The following is a 22,047-nucleotide window of genomic DNA, read 5'->3' as shown; positions in this document are numbered from 1 at the left end:
TTCCAAATGTAAACAATGGCTTCAGTGTTTATTTAATCATTTCAAACAGACCACACAATATTACAAAATATTAAGTGCCGCATGTCATACAAAAACAGTTTTGCCTTCTGTAAAAATAAAAAAAGGCAAGTATCAACTTTCAAAGATGCAGGTATAAATACAAAACAAATTATGTACAAATACCAGAAAAAATAATGCTCATTGAAAAACATAACTACAAATTCTGAATTCACATGAACTAATCTACATCATAAAACTCACAAACACACCATGAGACCCATTTCCCAAACTGTCAAATATACACACACACAAACACACACACACACGTTTCAAGTTTTGTTAGGACAGGACAATTAGCTTATCTCTGAAGTTTAGAGGGAAAGCCACAATTATATCTGCATGAAATTCAAATTTCCGAATGTCTAGAACGCTGCGAAAAAATAAATGTAAACAGATAAAAGACACAACTGCTCTGACATCACGTGCATGGCTTTGAAATTTAAAATGGTTGCACCAGCATGCATTAAAGCAATTATGGGCGTGAAATTTAAACAGCTAAGACAATAATTATTTCTTATTTATGTTGCTGCTAGACAGTAAGCAGACTTCATCTATTTCTGAACAACAGCAAAAGCAAATAGCTACTCTAATTAAACCTTAATTACATAAATTAACACCCCCTTCTATCACACCTGCAACACAGAATTTGACTTATTTGGGGGTATTGCCTCAGAAATACAATAGTAGTGTCACACTACTAAATCTACAAACTTCTATTAAAATCAGCAAATTCGCATTTATAGAGGAGAACCTGGATTTGAAAGAAAGCTGCCATACCAACATGAGTGAGTGTAGCCTTCTAGATCAGGCAGAGATTGTATGTGGTCACAAAGAACCCATTATCATCATTACCATTTCACATTTTGGCACACAATGCAGCACCAAACAGGTACGAGGCCAGGAATAAAGCGTAAGGCGAAGAAAGAGAACCTGATCTGACAAAGCAACACAAGCTCAAAATCAGATATTGTTTATGCACCTACAAAAACTGGTATTATTCACAGCAAGATTAATAGATGGCTCTTGGTGGCTTTAGCTCTCTCTCATCCAGTGATTGAATCATGTAAAGCTGCATGGCAGTTAAAGCTGACATTATACAAGGCTGCCCCCTACAGGCCAAAGAGTGGCACAAAACCTTAAGACTTTGGAAACAAAAATAAACAAAAAATTCCTGAGTTGTCACTGTAAACACCGCCTGATGAGACGCATCAGATTTTGTCGCTGGGGATGTGAAATGCATAATAACTCCTATGTTCGTTCAAGTTGCTTTTAAAAACAGTGTTTCCTAATGGTTGGAGATTACACATCCATGTCAATCTAAACCTCACCAGACCTCACAGTCTGATATTTAATTTTACAAAAATATATACAGAATTTAATAAAATAATCAAAAGGGGGTAACTCCTCCTTTGGGTTCATTGACATCAAAACAGGCATGGTAAAAGCAAAGAGTTATGGCTTCATAGTGTAATATGTACTACCTCGTGAAGGCATTTCATTAAATATTCCCCTTTAATCCCCGCAGATTACCTCCACCCTCCTTCATCTCCACCTCAGCTCTTCAAAAGTTCTCCGAGATCGTAGGTGTCGAAGAAGTCTGACACTCCCTCGCTATCCTCCAGGCTCCAGAGGTAATCGTCGTGGTCCAACGGGGGAGAGAAACTGACAAAGGGGGTGTTGGGGTCGGGGGCAAAAGAGGTGCAAGGAAGCTGGTCTTCTGTCATCTGCATCAGGCTGGGGGGCAGACCCAGCAGACGCTCCACATCCAGCAGGGCGGCGGTGGAGGCTGCAGCACAGGAAGCAGCTGTGGAAATGTTGCCTGGGATTAAAAACAGAGAGAACAAAGGTTAATATTTGTAGCCTGACATGTCTTATTTTTGTAATTTAAATACATTTCGTTTTTCATCTTTCAACACGTTTTGTTTTTAACTTTATCCATGAGTTGTATAGCTTTATGTTCATGTATTAAAGGTGGGGTAGGTAAGTTTGAGAAACCGGCTCGAGATACACTTTTTGTTATATTCCATGGAATGCTCTTAACATCCCGATAGCAATGAATATCTTAAGTGCTTTGACAAAAAAATCCATTAAAAAATGTCATCTGTGGAAGCCGTAGAACTGTAAAAAGTACAACCAATTATTTTAGTCGGCCCGGCTAAAATAACTGGATGGCCTACCTGCCTGTCAGCCTTCCATCTGTGCACAAACTTATCTCGTGCCCTCATTGGTCATGTGCGCGTTCGTGTGTGTTGGAGGAGGGGCTCTGTAAGGAAGTGGCAGATTTCTTCCGGCTGGGTATTTTCAAATTCTAGCGCACTCGAGCTGGTTTCTCCAAAATGACCTACCCCACCTTTAAGTATTTCTTTTTAGAAATGTATAATGTTTATTAATGTTCTTTTCTACACAAGTATTCATTGTTTGAAATGTTCTTTAATTTTAGTATTGGATTTATTTTAATTACATATTTACTAGTATGGCACTTTAATCTGCACTAATGTCTTTAATTGATACATTATCTTAAAGAAGTAGTTTGAGGTTTTGGGATATAATAATATCTTTATACACTTGCTTGAGAATTAAGCTTGAGCCAGCCGGTGTTAGCTTAGCATAAAAAATGATTGTTTAAAAAGGTACCTAAAGCTCACTTGTAACACTACTTATATTAAAACATCCTTTAAAAGTTTATCATAGCATTCCTATAACACTGTGGAATTAAAGTGAGAATCTAACAGTACTGCACATGACCCCACAGAAAGCCCAGCTTACATTCAGACGGCTCCTCTTTGATGCTGTAGCACGGTGGAGCCATTGGGGTTGCTGGTGGATGGCAGAGGGGCTGAGGGAACTCCTTTTTAGGGGTGATAGCGCTTTTTACTGGGCTAGCATCTTCAAGACCCTCCTCTGGACACAGGTAGACTTCAATGGGTCCATTCTTACTCTTTAAATATATCTGTAATGAGCCCTGCTGTAATGAGAAGGAGAAAATAATATTAAACATACATATAGATGTTTCGCTGCAAGTACTCTGGAGTTTTTATTATGTGATGACTACGTTGTCTTACCCCTGCCGTGTCTGGCACCTCCAGTTTGGTGTCAGCGGGGGCCTTGACGGCGATGACTGTCTGATCTCGGAGGGTCCCGATGGAGCGGATATCTTGATATGTCACATAGCCCAACGTAAAGTGTGTGGTCAAGGATATTAACAACAGCAGAATCAACTAGACAATTATATGTGTAACCATACCCATAAGACCAACAGAGAACCACGAAACACAAACAATCACTACCGGTTGTAAAGGATATCTTTTATTGTCTTCATATTCTGTGAGTTGTTTGAGCTGTGCGGTGCTGGAGTGGATCAGCTCATCCAGAGACCTTTCTACCCTCTCCAGGTCTCCAAGCTCTTTCCGCAGGGCGCAGGCCTTCTCTCCTCCACTTGCACCACCCTCAAATACATCTCCAACCCTACGAGAACACAAAGAATACACATGATTGAAAATATAGTTTGACAATCTGAATGCGGTACAAAATATTTAATTAAAAACTCTATAACAATGACACAGTAATAGACAGTAATGGTTCAGTGGATGTTTTTGAGTACAATGCCCCCTAACAGCCACTAGGGGGCAGATAAATACAATATTATTGCAACACACAGCAGCTTTTAAACAACCTTTTGAACATTATCTTTGGACTCTGTTGGTCACTGCTCAGATAATGGCATTTAAATGATAGTAGTTATGCATTCCTCATTTTTATTGTCTTTAATGCCCACGACAAACCCCCTGATCACCAGTTAGAATAAAGGGCCCTACATAAACTGGTTGTATCAAAGTATATGAAACTTTTTCCTGAAAACCTTTATCTCCTGTTAAAACTAATGCCTCTATCGATATCAAATGTCTCATACTGTATTGGTACTTACAGCCACTGGATGTTGTTCTTTGACTTCTTTCTGATGAGTTGGACTCCCTCCAGTACGTTGGTGATGTCATAGATGCGTCTCTTCTGGACCTCCAGGACCTCCGTGGCCCAGTTCAGATCTAAAACTCCATCAGGAGACTCTGCGATCAGACCCACAAACTTCTTTGTCAGCAGGCCCAAGGAGGTATCGTACCGTGTCCGCTCACCTGGAGACTTTGGAGCTAAGAACAGAGAAACAGACAAAGGTACATTAAGTCATTTTAATTTTAAAAGTATTGGTAGGAAAATGCTAAACATCTCTAACACAGCTAGGTTTTGTCCTTGCTGCCAGGTCTAATAAAATAAAGATACTCAAGGTGAAAACTTCATACGAGTGTCATTGTGTTGATTACCTGTGTGAACGTGACCAATGTAGCACTATCTGTGTTTATGATCCTATTCATTGATCGTTAACAGTCTTCACACCACACAGAGATACATCTCTATTGCCTAAAAACACATGTCTTCAAAAGCACATGTTCCAAATATCCACATTATATTTGGAACCGACAAACTCATTAAAGGTTGCTTCTGTAGGATTGTTCTGAGCTGGCCCTTTTTACCCATCATGACCATGATCTGTGAGCAAAAGTGTAATCTTGAAACAAGCCATTACTTTGTATTCCCTTTGGACCTGTCCCATCGTAAAGCACTGTAATTAAACCACTTCCTGGGCTTATCTGTTTGAACTTATTCTAGTATTTTATTGTTCTTTTAAAATTGCTTTTCTTTATAATGTAATGGGACTTAAAGGTGGGGTAGGTAAGTTTCAGAAACTGGCTCGAGATACACTTTTTGTTATATTCCATGGAATGCTCTTAACATCCTGATAGCAATTAATATCTTAAGTGCTTTGACAAAAAATCCATACAAAAATGTCATCTGTAGAAGCCGGCTAAACGGATTGGATGGCCTACCTGTCTGTCAGCCTTCCATCGGGGCACAAACTTATCTCGTGCCCTCATTGGTCATGTGCGCGTTCGTGTGTGTTGGAGGAGGGGCTCTGTAAGGAAGTGGCAGATTTTCTCCGGTTGTGTATTTTCAAATTCTAGCGATCTCGAGCCGGTTTCTCAAACTTACCTACCCCACCTTTAATATAACTTTACCATTGACCATATTCCACTACGCTTACAACTTCCTGTTTATTTTTTTTAATTTTCATTTTCCTGTTTAATGTGCCTCTTTATTTCCGAGAAGAAAAATATCCCTTTATGAACTGCATTTCCCTTTTTTGTGCTGTACACTAAAATCGTTAAATAAAAGCACAATTTATCGGCACAGATGCCAATACTAGCATGGGTTAAGTTCAAGTATCTACACACAAAAACTACAACATTACACCACCTCTTTCACATCTCTCTATCCTCCGAGTCTAGTGGTGTACTCACTCCTCGGACTTGGTATCCTCGCTGAGATGCTGCCTTTGCCTTTTGGTGTTCGGAACTCTGGCATGTAGAGAGGGTCCTCTAGATCCAGCTTCCTTTTAGCCTGGAAAGAAAAGAGTTCATGAACATTAGTAAAAAACAAAAAAATGAAATATAAAGCAAAGAGGGTGCTTCTTGTAGTCGTAATAATGAACAACCTTTTGAATTATTTCCTAGACTATGGTCTGGTGGAAACAATGTTTCTTTCTAGACAGGTTAAAAGTTAAATCATGAGAAAGAAGTGTGTAGGGCACGTCCACATCCATGCTAAGGAAAGTGATAAATAGGGGGTTGTTGCAAAGTGTCGTAAATGTGCCAACGGCCCTCAAGTGCTGGAACAAAGCACACCCGTCACACTTTCCCCAAGCACTTCAAGCAGGGCTGATGGTGTGGGTGTTTTTGGGGGTGAACAGAGAAAGGGGGTGATCGTCTCTCGACCCATGGCCCACAAAATGCGAGGAAATCCTGGACTCATTCAATGACCTCTCCTCCCCCCCCCCCGAGACAGCCTACATCCCCTTTGCCCTACAGCTTAACACCCAGTCTCTCCACACAAACCGATGATTGCTAAACTTTAACACATAATACACTAAGATCTGCAGCTTCAACCTAAAGCACGTACACAACCTTTGGACGCCAATATAAACTTAATATCTTCATGAGACCATTATTTATTATCAATGACCTTCATGGCCCAATGTAACAAAAGGGAAAGTCGCATGAAGCCACCCCCCCTCACAGGATTGGGAAATTACCAACTGTTTGAGAAACTAAAAAGTTGTGCAAAGTGGCAACACCCTAAAATGCTGAGTTTTCGACAGTAAATTGTCAACTTCAACACGATTGACAAGAAAGCCAATCTACATTCATTCCCTTCGCCACACACTGCACCCACACAAAACCCTCGGGTGACTGAGCTCACTAGGTGTGGGATTTAAAGCCCGATGATACCGAGGCTGCTGGGTGACTTGCTACATTGGTTAGGAGTCATGTATGACTGTGTCCTCGCTTAACCTTTCAGCTTTGTATGGCTGCCTGTCCTACATGTCTCTTCACAAAGACGTGGCCACAGTAATCCTTTTTGTCACTGCAGTGCTTTAGCTAATAGGTTTAGACAACTGACTCTCAGAGACGTATAAAGTGCTGAATTGACTTAACCACGTGTGGATGCGCCTGTGTGAGTGTGGGGCAAATGAAGGCTGCCATTGTCCCAGCGTGCCCCCTGACATGTCCACCTGTTGACTGGAGACATCTGGAGCAACACACGAATGTGCTGCTGGTGGACCAGCTTTAAATCCCTAAAGCATACAGTAACTCAAGACAGAGAAACGCACAGGTCAGGGCAGTGACCAGCTTATCTCATCAAAATGGTGGCTGTTAGCATTTATTTATGGGATTTTTTGTACGTGTTTTTTTACATGTGGCCCAGACTACTGACAGTAGCTGCCAAAGGGTTCACAGTGAGGAATTTGATACTTGTTGAAGTGGCTACAAGCAGGGACAGCTGTAGTGAAAACAGTGATTAGATCTTTCTGGTTTTACTTGATTGTACAATTTCTTCTGTCCCAGCATAATATTGTGAAAAAAGATCAGCCTTGACATTAGTTCAACCAGTCTACATTTTTCAGGCGTGTATGTCAATAATTCACAGCTACGGCATGGTTTCACCCTGCAGCTGCATAGGCTTGGGTGCTCCCTTTTTTGCATATGGGATTTCTCTGGTGACTCAACCATATTACGCAAACACCATTTATTGTGGTGGAAAGACGGGCTGTCATCTGTTTGATTATCGAATTATAGGCCAGCAAAAAGGCAAAACGGCCAGAAAGATTAAATGTGATCACTTATATCATAAAGCTGGACATTTTGTACATTACAATGTTTATAGTTAGCACACATTTAATCTCTAAGACTATCCTGCCCAGTTACACCCAAAGCACAACACATGGCTACTTCTGTCTGCTGTACATTCTTCGGCTGATTGCTGACGGTGCTGTGTTGAAATCTCCACAGTAGTGTTTCACACAAAAAGTCACAGTCACATGAAGGACGTCTGCTGTTAAGGCCTCTCTTCAAACCAACAAACCTCGTCTGTCAGGCTGCTTGGGAATCGGATTCCATCGAAGCCAAGGGCAAGTTATGGTATGCCTACAAATATCTACTCCTCTGCAGACAAACAATGCCTGATGCATTGCTGCTGACATTGTCAACAAGACTCAAGAGGTGAAAGAAGGGTGGATCTGCCCATTTGGGTTTAGGGTAGAGTGTTTTAAATTGGTTTCATGTCCCGTCTGTTTTTCATGTATTTATGCTATATTTTTAAACAGTTGTTGATGGACAGCACTTTGTTCAACTATATTGTTTTTAAATGTGTTATAGAAATAAAATGGATTGGATAGAGAGAGGGGTTGCAGGCTGCTTTGAAATGTAAAACTGCCTCTATTGAGGACATTATGCTTATGCCGGGGTAAACCAAGGTGAATAAGGGGGCACAGAAAAGCATTAAGAGACTCTGGCTGAGTGCATACAGTTGGAAACGTGGCCAATGTCACACCAGAGTGTCATCATTCTCAATAGGGGCTCGACTCTGGAACAACTAGGTAATTCAAGGCAGCAGTGGAGGGAAGTTTGAGAGAAAAGGAGTAATTCATAAAGCTGATATCAATGCGTATGCAGTCTTGGCAGATTGCACACATTCCGGGCAAATCTGGGAACACGCACATGTGGCATAAGCAGGGAATAAGAGGGACATTGTTTCTGGTTGACATTATGCAGAAGCATCTTGTTGCTTTACTGCCATTTGGCTGAGGTAAATGGGACTTGTTGCTTTGAGGATCAAAAGTAGCCGTCATAGAGAGAAGGGGCATCCCTGGACTTTGGAAGGAGGCCTGAATCCTATAACACATTTACATCACTATCAATCCAAAATGAAACAAGAGTGACACAACATTATCAGCAGTCTACACACCCTGGTTAAAAGTCATACGACAATCCCTTCTACTACTGTCAGAATCATTGAGGAGTAAAGATGACATCCCTGCAGCTAAAGTTGAAACTTTATTCAGTAAAACATTCACTTTACTCAGTGTCGCAAAACAAATGCCCCACAAGTAAGCTTTGCGTTCAAGCATGTGATTATGCATGAGTAATAAAGAGTTGTTTTGTTTAAGTACAAACAAATATAGTGGAAATTGTCTGAACTTAAAAGGAACTTAGGTTTAGGTGTTTAGCCAAACATCCTGTTACACAGTTAAACAAACCTAAAGGACGGTTACTGTATTGCTTTTAAAGTTGAAGCAAGTGAGCTGAACATGAAGAAGTAGCACTTCCTGTAAACACAAGACGCATGACTGAACAAACAATGAAGCTGCTGTGTCAGCAAACACATGAAGAGGACACTATCGTCCATCTTCTAATTCTGCAATAAATTGAAATAAATGAATTACTTCAGTGGTATTTTTGGCTGTGCAACCAAACTTCTGTATACAAATAATTTGGAGTAGAGAAATATCATTTTATTTGGGACATGACTCGTTAAAAAACTGCAGCTGTAGCCTGTGGTAATAAAGACAAGAACGCACTCAGAACCCCCCCCCCAAAAAAACAATGCCTACCTCAAAGTATTTAAGCAATAGTGGACACGTTATTCTTGTCACATGAAAGATACACTTTATTTCATCATCTACTTATAATCACATATTCTTATAACACTTTAAGGTGATATCCCTCCCTAGAATTGAACATTTGCCTCATTTACTGAAATGTGCGGAGGAAGTTTCATAATTATGGGTCTCTGGGGCTTTTGAAACCTGCTCTGCAATTTCAAAAGTGCATCACTCCTTTCCACCTAAACTGATATCCTGTAACACATGCAACAATGTGTAATATTGTAATAAATTACACACTCAAAAGTCTTAGTTATTGTAGCCACAACAAATCCAAACACATGTCTACATCTAATGTGTGTATCTAAATTGAGCAAAAATGGACAACACCATTATCAGTAAAAAACACTCTGGCTTACTATCAGCACAATGTCATCTTGACTCTTTTTAGCCGGGGCCAGTTAAAAGGAAAACATCTGTCGCATGAAATGGTCTTAATGCTGGGTTAAATTGTGAGTAATACATTTCCATGTCAGTCAACCAAATTAAATTTGAATTCTCACATGATGTACCAACTTAATATTAATGCTTACTTGCAATGTAGTTTACCTCTGCATATGATAAGCCAGGTGGTAGCCCATTCCTCACTTTACTTATGTCCACCTAATCCTCTTGAAGGGCCTATTAGTGAATACAGGCTCCGAGGGCAGGGGGTTAACATGAGATTTGGAGAGTCTGTACACACTCGTCTAAACCCTAACCCCTTTATCCATGCGGCGATTCTCTAACTACAAGGCTGCCTGGCCTCAAACAAGAGTCCAAATATAACAAGCAACAGCAGGTGTGGAGCACTAACACGAGTGCCATCCAATCCTCTCAGATCATAAAGCTTTTCAAATAATCATTCAGCAATGGGAAGCAATAATGTCAATGCATTGCAGGAACAGTGCTCACATTTATTTGATTTACATTAACAATTCACAAAATAAGGCACCATGTTTCATAGTAGCTCCTTTCACTTAACTCTCAAGGAATGACAGCAGTTGTTGGGTTGCGACCTATAACCTCTACCTCTTTCCTACAGTGTTGTGAACAGGTTATACCGGTCCTGTGGTGCCTCCATGACAGGTGCTGTTTGAGCAGCTGTCATTTGTCATCACAAAAAAAATACAAGTGATACTTATGGCTCTGGACATTTTTTTGTTAAAGTACACATGAATTAAAGTTCCCATAATGGTTAATATAACAGTGAAATTCTGTGTTTACATTAATGTCTGCCACCAGCCTGGTCATTGTGTGATGCTATAAAAGCTACAGGCTGTCTGCTACTGTGTAGGCCACTCATCCTTCCTTTTCACAAGCGAGGGGCCCCAAACACTCTCCAAACAGTATCAACTCCCCCCCCCCTCCCCTTCCCTTACCAAAACCATCAAACCCAGATTTACACACACAGCGTCTGCTCTTGTCTAGCTACAGCTGGACTGCGGGAAAAGATGTCACACAGCCCAACATGGCAGGGCAAAAGACACACACCATTCACACACATCCAGCAGCACTCACAGTGGCTCCTCTGTGGCGTATCACGTCAAAACATATTTCAATGTGCCCCAAACGCTGCATACATACCAACGGAAATCAAGAATGATTCCGCCCACATAACCCACTGTACTGGACACACTTCGTATTCAGTTATTGAAAAGTGTGTGTTTGTAGTGCAGGCTTAGTGTGTGTTTGATTCCTTACCGGCAGTCGCCCGGAGGATGATCTGATGGGTTTAGCCTCTGGTCCGTGGGGGGTTGAATACAGGCTGTTGGCTCTTTGTTCGGCCACGGCTGTGTTGCAGATCTGGGTGAAATAACCGGCTGGTACCGTGCTCATCGGTGGGCTGGAGAGTCCGGTGCTGAAGAATTCGGTCTTCACTCCTCCGGTGGACAAAACCTTCATCTTCTGCTGAGGACAAGGCAGTCCCACTACCGGCCGACCTGATGCCGGAGAGACGCCTTTAGGCATCCGCATCATTTTCCTAAAGTAAACTAAATATAACCGGATTGGTCAAACTGGAAGCTAAGCGCACTGATCGATGCCCTGCTAACTGGTTTCCTGTAATTAGCAAGCTGCTGCTAGAGGCTTTGTATGAACATATACGTCTACCCTGCCAATATAATAACAAAAGAGTCAATCAGTAATGTTATACAGTAGAACCCAGATAATTAAGTGCAAACTGCATGGGTTGAACAGATAATTAAAGCGTATATTTCAACAATATTCTTCAGTAAATACAGCAGGCTAGTCGTTAATATCCTTTGTCCGGTAACAAAGTGCAGAGGAAACTTACCCTACAGGTTACAAAGAAACTGCCTGTTAAATAAATTATCTACTTCAAACATCCAGTTTTTTTAAAGTCCAGCACAAGAAGGCTTCCAGGTCTAAGAGAGATCAGGTTCCAACTTGAGATTTACGATTTATTGTGAGTCCTTGTGATGCGGAAACGACCCTGTCTCTGACTCCTGTCCGTCCACCTCAGAGCTCCGCTCTCCATACAAACAGGACAAGAACTAGGGAAGAACAGCTTTTTTACCGCCAAAGTTGGTCCCGCGAAATTTAGATCTCCCGCGGTTAGATCTCGCTTCTGATTGGCTCACGGCACGTTCGGCTTGTCACATTTGCATAAAACAGTTGTTCGCCGGTGTGGCGGGTCATGTTAAAGCGACAGTCGCACCATTTCAGGACAGAATGTTCTTTATTACCAGGAGTGGGAGATGCAGACAATGAACACTTCATATTTTGAAAAAGAATATACCCAGTCTATATAAACTGATATAAAAAATATGTTTGTAACTTTGTTGATACCTCACTTTAGTTACAGAACACACAGTCTTTAATATTTAGTGTATTAATCAGGGGTGGGTTAGGTTTAGCCTCAGATAAGAAGTAGACCACAAGATACAGTGCATTTTCAAATAGTGAACTAGTTTGTCTGAGGAGACTCTTCAGTTTCAACTTAAGTGAAATAAATGACAAATTATACATCATTATATATACAAATAATCTGTGTGGGTGATTTAAATAGTAAGAAAGGAGCTATTTAATTGTTTACATTGAAATCCATATACTCACTTGATGAAAGTGTATTGTTGCCTGTGTTTTAGAAGGTGTTGCTGTGGATAGTGTGTAGATGGTAATTGGATTCATTCAGTACCACTCTTGCTTATTGGCTCAGAGGAGATATTGAAAGAAAACAACCCCTCCCCCACCAGCAGCTATCAGACCCAAGCCATATGACTTGACCCCCATTGGCCAATGCAAAGCAGCAGACTCGTATCCACAGCAAGGCCTTTTGTCATGCCTCGATTTGAATTACATTTCAAACCATGAACTCAAACAAATTTCTAATACAAGTTCAGCTAGTTATGCTTTATTCAATCAACATTGTAACAAATAACTTTTTACCATCTTTTTAAACGGTGAGTCCAACAGTTTACCCTGTTGTCTGCTTTTTACACTGGATTAGATGGCCTGATTCTTAATTGGCTGGTATTGGAGACATTTGCTATGTTTTTCATATTACATTCAAGCTTTAAGATGTAAGAGACAAGAAATTGTGACAGAATTGACATATTCTATATAGTGCTACTCAGGGCCGGACTGGGACAATAAGTCAGGCCGGGAATTATACACCCAGCCAGGCCACTACTAGTTTTTTGTGCCATTTTGCTGTATTTATTTGTCAAATTTTACAGCGTTGCTGCTCATAGTGATAGTGGACCTCAAATCCTATAGGGGGGTCCGGCATGCTCCCCCGGTAAGATTTTTTTTAAATGTTGGACTTAAATGAATCCAACTGGTGCATTTTGAGGGGGAAATAAAGAGACTACACCCATATGAAACAGAACTGTATACATTTAAATAATCATAAAATCATGGCCATAATCAATAACATACCATATCCAATATGAAAAAACTTTGAAACGTGTTTATTTATTTGTTTTTGGTTCATTTATAGTTGCGAGTGTGTCTGTGCTCCTGAACCAGCCTCACCTGTCTCCCTCCTGCTCCTCTTTGAGGAAGCAGCAAAGACTAGTTTTAGCTCTCAACAAGTTTATCTTACCTTTTTTCTCCTAGTTAACATTTTATTTTTTATTATTCATGCATATTTTACTAATCACTCCCCCGTCAAATGGAAATATGTGTTTACATAAATGGTGTCCAAACCCTTTGAGACCCACAGAGATAACTTAGACTAAGTTAACTATCTAAACACTCAGAGTCCTTTACCTCACCTGAGCTGTAGTTATCAGTCTCTCAGTCTGACAGGAGAGGACTCTCCTCCACCTTGTTTTTGAAAAAACTGCTTATATCCGTTAGCGCAGCTAGCTAGCACCAGATGCTAACAACAACAACAATACAGTAACCGGTGCGCGCGCTTTATCTCACTCGCTCGCGCCACATTACACACACCCTCCCGAGCTTGAATGACACACAGAGACCAATCGAGGGCATTAGTGTATGTATGATCTGTATGAAAGTGGCCATGTCGGCAGGCCACATCATGTAGACAGCCAGTCACCCTCTGTGAGGCAGAGTCAGACCCACATTTGCGCAGCGTTGCGTTCACAATACATACATAAAAAAAGAGAAATTCCTCAGGCCAGTCCGGGCCTGGTGCAACTTCAATCATTTCCACCTTCTTTTCTTTTCTATAGAACTACAAAATGCAGAAGTACAACTCATTGGAAACATTGCATTGTTGATAGTCCAGATTAATATTTTGTTCAGATTTAGATCCTTTTTGTAGTATAACGTGGTCTGAAATGTGATTTGTAGATACAGTGTTTAGGTAGGTCTAGTTTTGGTTTTAGTGGTTTTAATGCCTTTCATTTTTGACTTCTTTATAGAACTTGGGCTCACATAAGCCTGCAAAACAAAACGATATTTTGAGCTAAAACGTAAAATTACCTGACTGACAAATATGACACTACGGTCACACAATGATGCATGCAAATCAGTTTAACCATGACATCATTATTATTTTTAGAGCCTATTGTAACTTGTCATTGAATACTGTCAAGCATTCATATTGAATTCAAATGGTGTTAAGGAAATATGCCATGAATGTTTTGAGTCATTTTAAGTATAGTGTGAAATACCTCACAACAAGGGCTCACTATGGAGCCAAATAAAAGGGAAAGTACTGTGACATCTACTTAACAGAAAAACTTTTGTTTATGACACAGCTGCAGTGATTCAGAGTTGGATATTTGTAGTTTGGTAAATTATGAGTTTGAGGGGTTACAGTTGTTGCTCAGTAATCTCTGTCTTGAACCAAACCAATTTGGATTTGTTGCAAGGTCAACGGGGTTGCATTTCTATGTCAAAGCGGCACTTGACATGCGGAAGTTGATTTAGAAATCAGAAGCAACAGCTTATCTTGTTTAGAGTGCTGACATTCCTGGGATGTCAGGAGGACACACGTTGTTGCATTCTCATCCAACACCCCCATCTTGTGGTGAGGACTGCAATCTAATTTTCTTTACTGAAGCCTGAAGCATTGACTGGTTAATCGTTCTCTGTTAATTTTAATTAAGAAAACACACAAGGTAAAATTATCCATATATTGCAACTAAAAAGTACCCATGCACATACCTTGATTACATTTGCACAATCTACTCCTTAAACCTGCACAGATATTGCAGTTCTTTCTATATTTTGCTATATCTATATTTATGTTTTTTGATTGACAATGAAGTACTGCCATGGGCAGACCAAAGCTCAGTCCTCTCTTTTATTTAGTGAGAATGCTGACACAGCATTCTAACAATCTGTTATGCTTCGCACACAATTCTTTATTATTCCGCCGGGTTATTTTGCACCTCTTCTTCATCAAAACGTTTAGCTCGGTCGGGAATCGATGGCTATTACTTTCATCATTCATAACTTTCATAATTCCAGAGATACATCCCATAATTCATCACATTTTTAACATGGAGAAACTCTTCAGACTTCAACAATCTTCATGCAACTTCAACTGCTAACTGCTCCTTCATACTTTCACTCAGAAACCTCATTCCAACTTTAAAATGTTTATATATATATATATATATAAGTTTGTCCTTGCCTTGAAAGTAGCATTGCATTCTGCAGCTAGTGTGAATTTATAATGTGAAGCTAACATACGCATTGATTTCCGCATTTTGCATAATCTACATGTTTAGTAATTTCCCAGATTATGAATTCCTTTTATTGTTTATTTAAAATGGATTCCTATAGATTTCAAAGTTCTAGCCCACTATTGAGTGCTGTTGAAAAGCAACAAATAAATCTTCTGATTCCTGAGCTGACTATAAATGTGTTTCTATGATCGATACAAACATTGTCTCAAGTGGTCCACTTATAGCAATAACACACTTTTACCACTAGATGGAGTTGCAACACCATTAGGAGTATGAAAGTTAGAACTACCAACGACGTCAAATTATTCGACCCTCATCACATTATTTCAACATATTAGAGTTAGATGTGTTGTTTCCCGTGTCATTTTGATGTTTGAAAAGACTATAAATAACAACATGTTTGTACAGTTGATGATCCAGATGAGGCACTGGTAATGTGTGCCAACATTCAATGTAACTCCACAAGGTGGAGTAGTTGAATCATCATTTGAGATCAACTAAGTACAGTTACTTTAATTTACCAAACTGTCCATGTATCACAGAGAGTTGTATTCTTTGAGTAGGCCTGATTACATTATGACATAAGTGAAGCTCTGCATAGTTGAAATGAAGTGAAACTCTGCATAGTAATACAAACAGTTGAAATGGTGTTATTGTTACAGTTCAATAAATGCTATCCTTGCAGGTAATTCTCTAGTTTCAAAGGTCAAGGATTTTTGCACAAGCAGATCTAGTTCAATGATTAAATTATTTATGCTCGCTCAACATCCTCTGTTCTTACACCATTTAGGAAGTTCAACCTCTTTAGACTGGCGGTAATTCGTTCTTTGGAAAATTAGAAACACTCACAGGAAACTCCCTTTCGTTTAATTTCCAACCACTCAACCTCAAGATTCATCCGAGTACATCCTGTTATATCAGCATTTCATTGACATCCAGCGCTACGTCTGGATCACTGTTATTTTCTGACTATCATGTTATTATATCACATTCGTTATTCCATAAATGTAAACCACAAAGGCCAAACTGTTTCACAACTTTTTTATTTTTATTTCATTTCATCACATAACAAACATATGTAACATACAAAGCAAAGTTTATAATAAAGAGTTTATAAAACTCACAGCACATAGTCTGTAGAAATCACACAATCCCTACAAACATTCACAATTAACTCTAGTATAGAGTCCTGATTATACCTAAGAAAATCCAAACTCCCATTCAGAAAAAATACCAACATCCAAATTGACTCACACCTTACATACCCAGCAGATATGTACACATTTGTATGAAGTTGTAACAGTCTCATTAGAAATCAGATTAGAGGGGAGAAATAATGCAGGTATAATTGTGTGAGATGATGGGAGACTTGGTGTAGAAAGAGTTCATGTTGGGTGTGAAGTTTAACCCCCATTAAGTTGGTTTGGAATGCATCACATAAAGGAAAATTAAACAACAATGTACCAATGTTTCTACTTCTACCAATAAGGGATCCCAGGTTTCTGGAGGAGGGCATACAAATCCGGTCGCTTTCAGTTTCCAATCCTGACTTCTGCTTTGGTGTGTTGATTTGTCTGTCCAGGGGCCAAAGAATGAGTCTCTGTGTTGTTGCTCATGAACCACTGTTGATCCCCACTCATCTAGGAAACAGTCCACTTTTTCCTGTCTTTTCTTCTTTAAGCCCTCCACCTCCCTCCTCCTCCTCCTCCTTCTTCTCTCTCAAATACCTATCCCACCCTTTCTGCCCCTCTTGTCCTCTTGCCCGGAGTGAAGTGGAGACATGTGTTTCCCTGCACCTGCATGGAGAGAAAGGAAGAAAAGTGAAGTCAGATCTCTCCCTCTCATACTCCCTCCCCCCTCCCTGCAGAGGAGAGCAGACAGACTGGCGCCTAGCATGGAACTTTCATTAACCCCAGGCAGATAGCAATGAATCCGCTACACATTCACTGGCCTGTCTAATTGGCAACCATGGTGAATGTGAAGGGTAGGGGGACCTCCGTCTCCAAACACATCAATGCCTACACTATTCTCACAGCCATTACAAGTTTTGTTTTTTAGCTTTTTCCTTTTCAGTGTCAAAACAAGACACTGTTATGATCATAAACAAGTGCCCTGAAGTTATGAGGGTTAAGAACACTTATCTCGGGATTTCTTCCAATTAGGGACACATTAGGGACTGATAATGAAATGATAAATTTACCGTGATTTGTCATCCTTTTCCTAGTGGCACAACCGCCCTTCTTCTTTGGAGAAATTGCGAGCAAGGTCCGCAGTCTGAATGGAAAGCAAAAAGAGCAAAGTGTTAGACGCTGACAATACTTTCATTCTAAATGCATTCAAACAATAATAACGCTGGGGGTTTAACATGTTTGCAACGACATCACATATCATGGAACATCATCTATAATAGCCTATAAAATCAATGCCATGCATGCAAGCGTGGATGCAAATTTTGGACAACATTTTAAAGGTCAACAACACATATATCTTTAAAGTGCAGAAAGGCAACTATTAGTGAATCTCGGTGTAAGCCCGCATTTCCCCTCACCTTTATTGAGAGAACCATCTCCGGCGTCGCTGTGTCCTCAGCCTCCAGTGCGATCTGCAGGTCGAAGATGTAGTCGATAACGTGTTGGAGGATCTCCACTTGGCTGACCGACTTGTTCTGCGGGATGCTCGGTACCAGCTCCTTCAGCTTGGAGTAGCAGTCGTTCATATCGCACAGGGCGCCCAGCGGCTCCTCCAGACACGAGTGTTTATTCCGGCTAATGGCGAGACTCTGCTCCGAAATGCAGCACACGGCCTTGTAGCAACTCCTCACCGAACGGACGGGACTGATGGCTTTCATGGTGAAAAACAGAAAACAATAACAACAAGACTCGGCTTGGTGTTTGAATATATCGTGGTGTAGGTTTTCCTAGTTCTTCTATCGTTGTCCTGAAATACTACAGTGCTCTGACAGCGACGTACAGTTAGCTCTTTATACACAGCACGCCTCCTTACGCCCCTTTCCTCGCACCGTGCTCTGATTGGCCAGTTGTAAGAGCAAGGCTATTCTCATTGGTTGATTTCACCTTGTGGAAAGGTTGGAAAGAATGAGGAAATTAGGGCTGGGATGCCTAAAGGGTATTGTCAATCAATTAGTCACCACCTTTAGCTGGTTGTATTTGCTGGAAATAGATAGAAATGTTCTTAAAGTGGAAGAATCCCTGTCAACATGAGGAATACTTTTAGTTTAAAACCAGACCTCCTGAGTCTAAGACATGTGATGGACTTATAATTATGTTTCACAACAGACTCTATCTCACTTTTACTTTAATAGACAGCTATAACTCCAGGAAATGATATGTATAATAGTGAAAGGGAGATGCCAGTAAGCTTATCGTGGTCCATAATTAAGGCCTGTTGTTTTTACTTATTACTGTAAATTAAGTTTGGCTGCATATATGACTTTGTTAAGAATTTAAAAACACTAAATCCAAAGTAATGTCTTTAAAAACTATTTAGAACATAATATCATATTGGTTGATGAATAGTCTAAATATTTAAGGTGTATACGTGATTATTTTGGGTTGCACTACCCACATAATCTGTTTACAAAAATAAATAAAAGTTGAACAAATTATATTTATACAATATAGGTAAAAGGTCAGTGGAAAGATAGGTTATTTTAGACTCAAACACATTTGTAAAAACATTTTATTCTGATGATTGGTAATTTGATATGGATTTATGACTAATTATTCATGTTTTTGGTATGTTATAGTCCTTTTCTTATAGCCCTGTTGCATGTGAGTGTATTCGACCATCATTAAAACGCCAACAAATATTATGAGTGCACAAATCTCTCCAGTCACTTTGGCTACTGCTCAAATCAAAACATATTTTGGGCTAAACAGTTTAGTTGTGAACATTATATTTTAACAATTCCACGTTGCTACGTTTTAGTTTACATCAAAGCACGTCCCGTTCTGCTCCTATTTGGGTCTTATTTTCCCCTTTTCTCACAATCCTGTTTTGTGGAGGAATGCAGGCCTGAGCCAGCTGTGTGTCCTATCCCGGCCCAGCTGTGTTGATCTAACGCGCCAGTCCCAGACATGCTGGCGCCAGCCTCCCGACGTCATCCATTCACCCCGACGCGCACTCCCCTCTTTGGCAGACGGCCCGCCCTCCCCCGTCCACCACCAGAGGGATAAGAAGCAGAGGCGCTCAGAGATCCGATAGGCTGACCGGTCTGTCACTCATGGACATGGATCCACGCCCCCACGATTCCCTCCTCCTGTCTGCAGTTATACTCAGGAAAAGTTAGAGGAAAGCTCTTCACAATACTCTATTGTGTAATAACAAAAAAGCCAATATAATATAATAAAATATAATGATTATTATTATTATTGACGCCATTGCAACTCTAAATCTTTACATTGTCAAGTAATGTATGTACAGTTATGTTACGTTACATGAACAACAAATAGTTAATTAATTATACAACTTTTTTTTTTAAGATCACAAACAATTAAAGGTACAGAACATACATTTATCTGAATTATTTTTGTATTTGTGCGTAAAAGTGCATGGCTCGAGATATCTTCACCATTATACAGAGGTTAACCAGATGTTGGAGTCACTGCCTTCCTCATGGCAATCACCCCCCCCCCCCCCCCCCCCATTGACCCTGCATGACGAGTCACTCAGCGACCTCACTTTAGAGCAAACCACAATATTGAACCGTGAGACAGGACTTCAGTCCAGTGCTATTTTAGAGATATATTGTGTGAGCAGTGCAGAGTATCCAAACAAGACTTTGACCTTAAATATCTTTCTTAAGTATGTCGATGGGAGGGAAAATAATGCACGAGATTTCCCAGGTCTGGTTGGAAAATGATTTTTCGTATTTTCTTATTTAGTGAACTGGGTACGAAGAAATAGATAAGATGTTCTTGGGTTACATAGCTCAGTGTTTTGACCAAAATCAGTAGCTATTTCTAGGAACTATAAAAGCTATTTCTAGATATCAAAGTGGCAACAGAGAATTTCCTCCCATGACAGCGCTTGTCTGCAGATTCCAGAGCTCACACACACACACACACACACACACACACACACACACACACACACACACACACACACACACACACACACACACACACACACACACACACACACACACACACACACACACACACACACACACACACACACACACACACACACACACACACACACACACACACACACACACACACACACACACACACACACACACACACACACACACACGTGTGTCTGGGCAAGGATCAGGTGCTTGTCGGAAAGGCCCCGGACACAATCGAGTCTCTCTTTCAATGGATGGGAGAATTCCGAGCCTGGCGTCAGTGAGTCTGCCTCTCTCCCCTCTCTCCCCTCTCTCCCTCTCCCCCTCCCTCTCCCTCTCCCTCTCCCTCTCCCTCTCCCTCTCCCTCTCCCTCTCCCTCTCCCTCTCCCCGCTCCTCCGTGCAGCTGGACGCAGACAATCAAGACATCAACAATCGCCATGCATAATTAGCAGCGCCCCCTCCTCTCTACTTCTCCCTCTCAATTAAATTTCAACCCAGTATATTTTATTGGTAGCAACATACTTAGGTAGTAATAAAAAAAACTATACCACATAATAACGAGCCTAAACATCTGTTTCACTTCTATGACTCAATGTGTGTCCAGGATTGAAATCCTAAGCCCTCTTCTCACGTCTTTACCTCTTGAAGCACCTTCTCTCAACATAAACAAAGTGTCTCTTTCTACTTCTGGTAACAACAGAACAGAGTGTAAAGTAATGAGGGTCATCTCGTGAGATAAGAGCGACAGAGGCAGGGAAAGCACCATACTGTCATGAGGAGAGGCCGGGTTGTATACAGAAGGGTATCTTTTTCATCCACAAGTGCAGGCCTATTTAAGTGGGGGATAATTAAGTGGAAAGAAACACACTGAAACTTAATTCTTTGCATCCGTGTGACGTGCTGGATTCCTCCTCCTCTGCTCCCTGTTTTCCTTCATCAAAGACGCTACAGTCCTCAGCATCAGCTTTGAACAGCCTACAGATCTAGAGCTTTTGTCCCAAGTGACCCAGGCGGTGACATGACATTTTATGGACATTGTTGATTTGTACTGGTCATTTGTTTTTTATGTTTGAGTCGCTTGTTCAAGCTTAGCAATAACGATCTGGCCTGTTTTTTTTATGAGATGGTCACGATGTATTAAGAAAGAAACTCACCCACGTACTTCATTCATTGATTCATTCACTCAGCCTCTGTGTGCCCATTGTGGCTGTTAGGCATTGCACATTCTATACTAAAATTAAGCTACTGTCTGTAGCTGTCTGGTTAACTAAATACTGTATCTTGGCTGAGGACATTTTTGAAATACAGGTGTGATTTAATTCCAAAAATAACTAAAATACTGTGTGGTTATAAATGTCACAGCAAGCATTTTCTCTGTCTATATGTTATTTAATACAATTTCAATATTTTTCTTTAGCAGCTGTAGCAAAATCCCATATCGTGTCACCTGTGACACATTTAGGTCAATAAATGATTTTTGACCTCGTGTGAGAACTAGTTTTTCTCAGCTGTATCTAAATATAATCTGATGTATAAAAAAAGAATGGACATGTTTTTTGTGTCTCAGTTTGCGGCAAATACATTTTCCATTCAACATACTTTGAAATAAATACAAAGTAGTGAGGATTTGGTTAAGTGGGGCTTTAAAGTTTTAAAAGACTAAGATCAAGTTAGTCCATAATTATACTGTGGGAACTTTGCTGTTGTCATGATTATGTGGTCATGTGACGCT

General features: G+C 40.4%; 2 protein-coding genes across 2 annotated transcripts; both read right to left on the bottom strand.

Moving 5' to 3' along the window:
- On the bottom strand, positions 1-12,025 carry e2f2 (E2F transcription factor 2). Its single transcript, XM_034111496.1, has 7 exons — positions 10,796-12,025; positions 5,412-5,511; positions 3,986-4,205; positions 3,364-3,525; positions 3,123-3,237; positions 2,827-3,025; positions 1-1,879 (listed from the first exon to the last, which is right to left on the bottom strand). Exons 1-7 carry the CDS (start codon positions 11,069-11,071, stop codon positions 1,614-1,616), a joined length of 1,338 nt encoding a protein of 445 aa, XP_033967387.1. The 5' UTR covers positions 11,072-12,025; the 3' UTR covers positions 1-1,613.
- A 4,223-nt stretch (positions 12,026-16,248) lies between these two features.
- Positions 16,249-18,195, bottom strand: id3 (inhibitor of DNA binding 3). Its single transcript, XM_034111497.2, has 3 exons — positions 17,771-18,195; positions 17,423-17,496; positions 16,249-17,018 (listed from the first exon to the last, which is right to left on the bottom strand). The coding sequence occupies exons 1-2, from the start codon at positions 18,068-18,070 to the stop codon at positions 17,443-17,445; spliced, it is 354 nt and encodes a 117-aa protein (XP_033967388.1). The 5' UTR covers positions 18,071-18,195; the 3' UTR covers positions 16,249-17,018; positions 17,423-17,442.
- Between the last annotated feature and the right edge of the window lie 3,852 nt (positions 18,196-22,047).

Source organism: Pseudochaenichthys georgianus, chromosome 22, assembly GCF_902827115.2.
Source record: "Pseudochaenichthys georgianus chromosome 22, fPseGeo1.2, whole genome shotgun sequence".
Classification (NCBI taxonomy): Eukaryota; Metazoa; Chordata; class Actinopteri; order Perciformes; family Channichthyidae; genus Pseudochaenichthys; species Pseudochaenichthys georgianus.
Note: the sequence above shows the minus strand (reverse complement) of the source record. Positions and strands in the feature narration are given on the sequence as shown.

Coding starts and splice junctions, on each gene's coding strand:
- e2f2 (XM_034111496.1), bottom strand. CDS start 11,071: ATGATGCGGATGCCTAAAGGCGTCTCTCCGGCATCAGGTCGGCCGGTA. Junction 5,512..10,795: donor CATCCTCCGGGCGACTGCCG/GTAAGGAATCAA, acceptor TTTTCTTTCCAG/GCTAAAAGGAAGCTGGATCT. Junction 3,026..3,122: donor AGGTGCCAGACACGGCAGGG/GTAAGACAACGT, acceptor TTCTCATTACAG/CAGGGCTCATTACAGATATA.
- id3 (XM_034111497.2), bottom strand. CDS start 18,070: ATGAAAGCCATCAGTCCCGTCCGTTCGGTGAGGAGTTGCTACAAGGCC. Junction 17,497..17,770: donor AGATGGTTCTCTCAATAAAG/GTGAGGGGAAAT, acceptor CTTTCCATTCAG/ACTGCGGACCTTGCTCGCAA.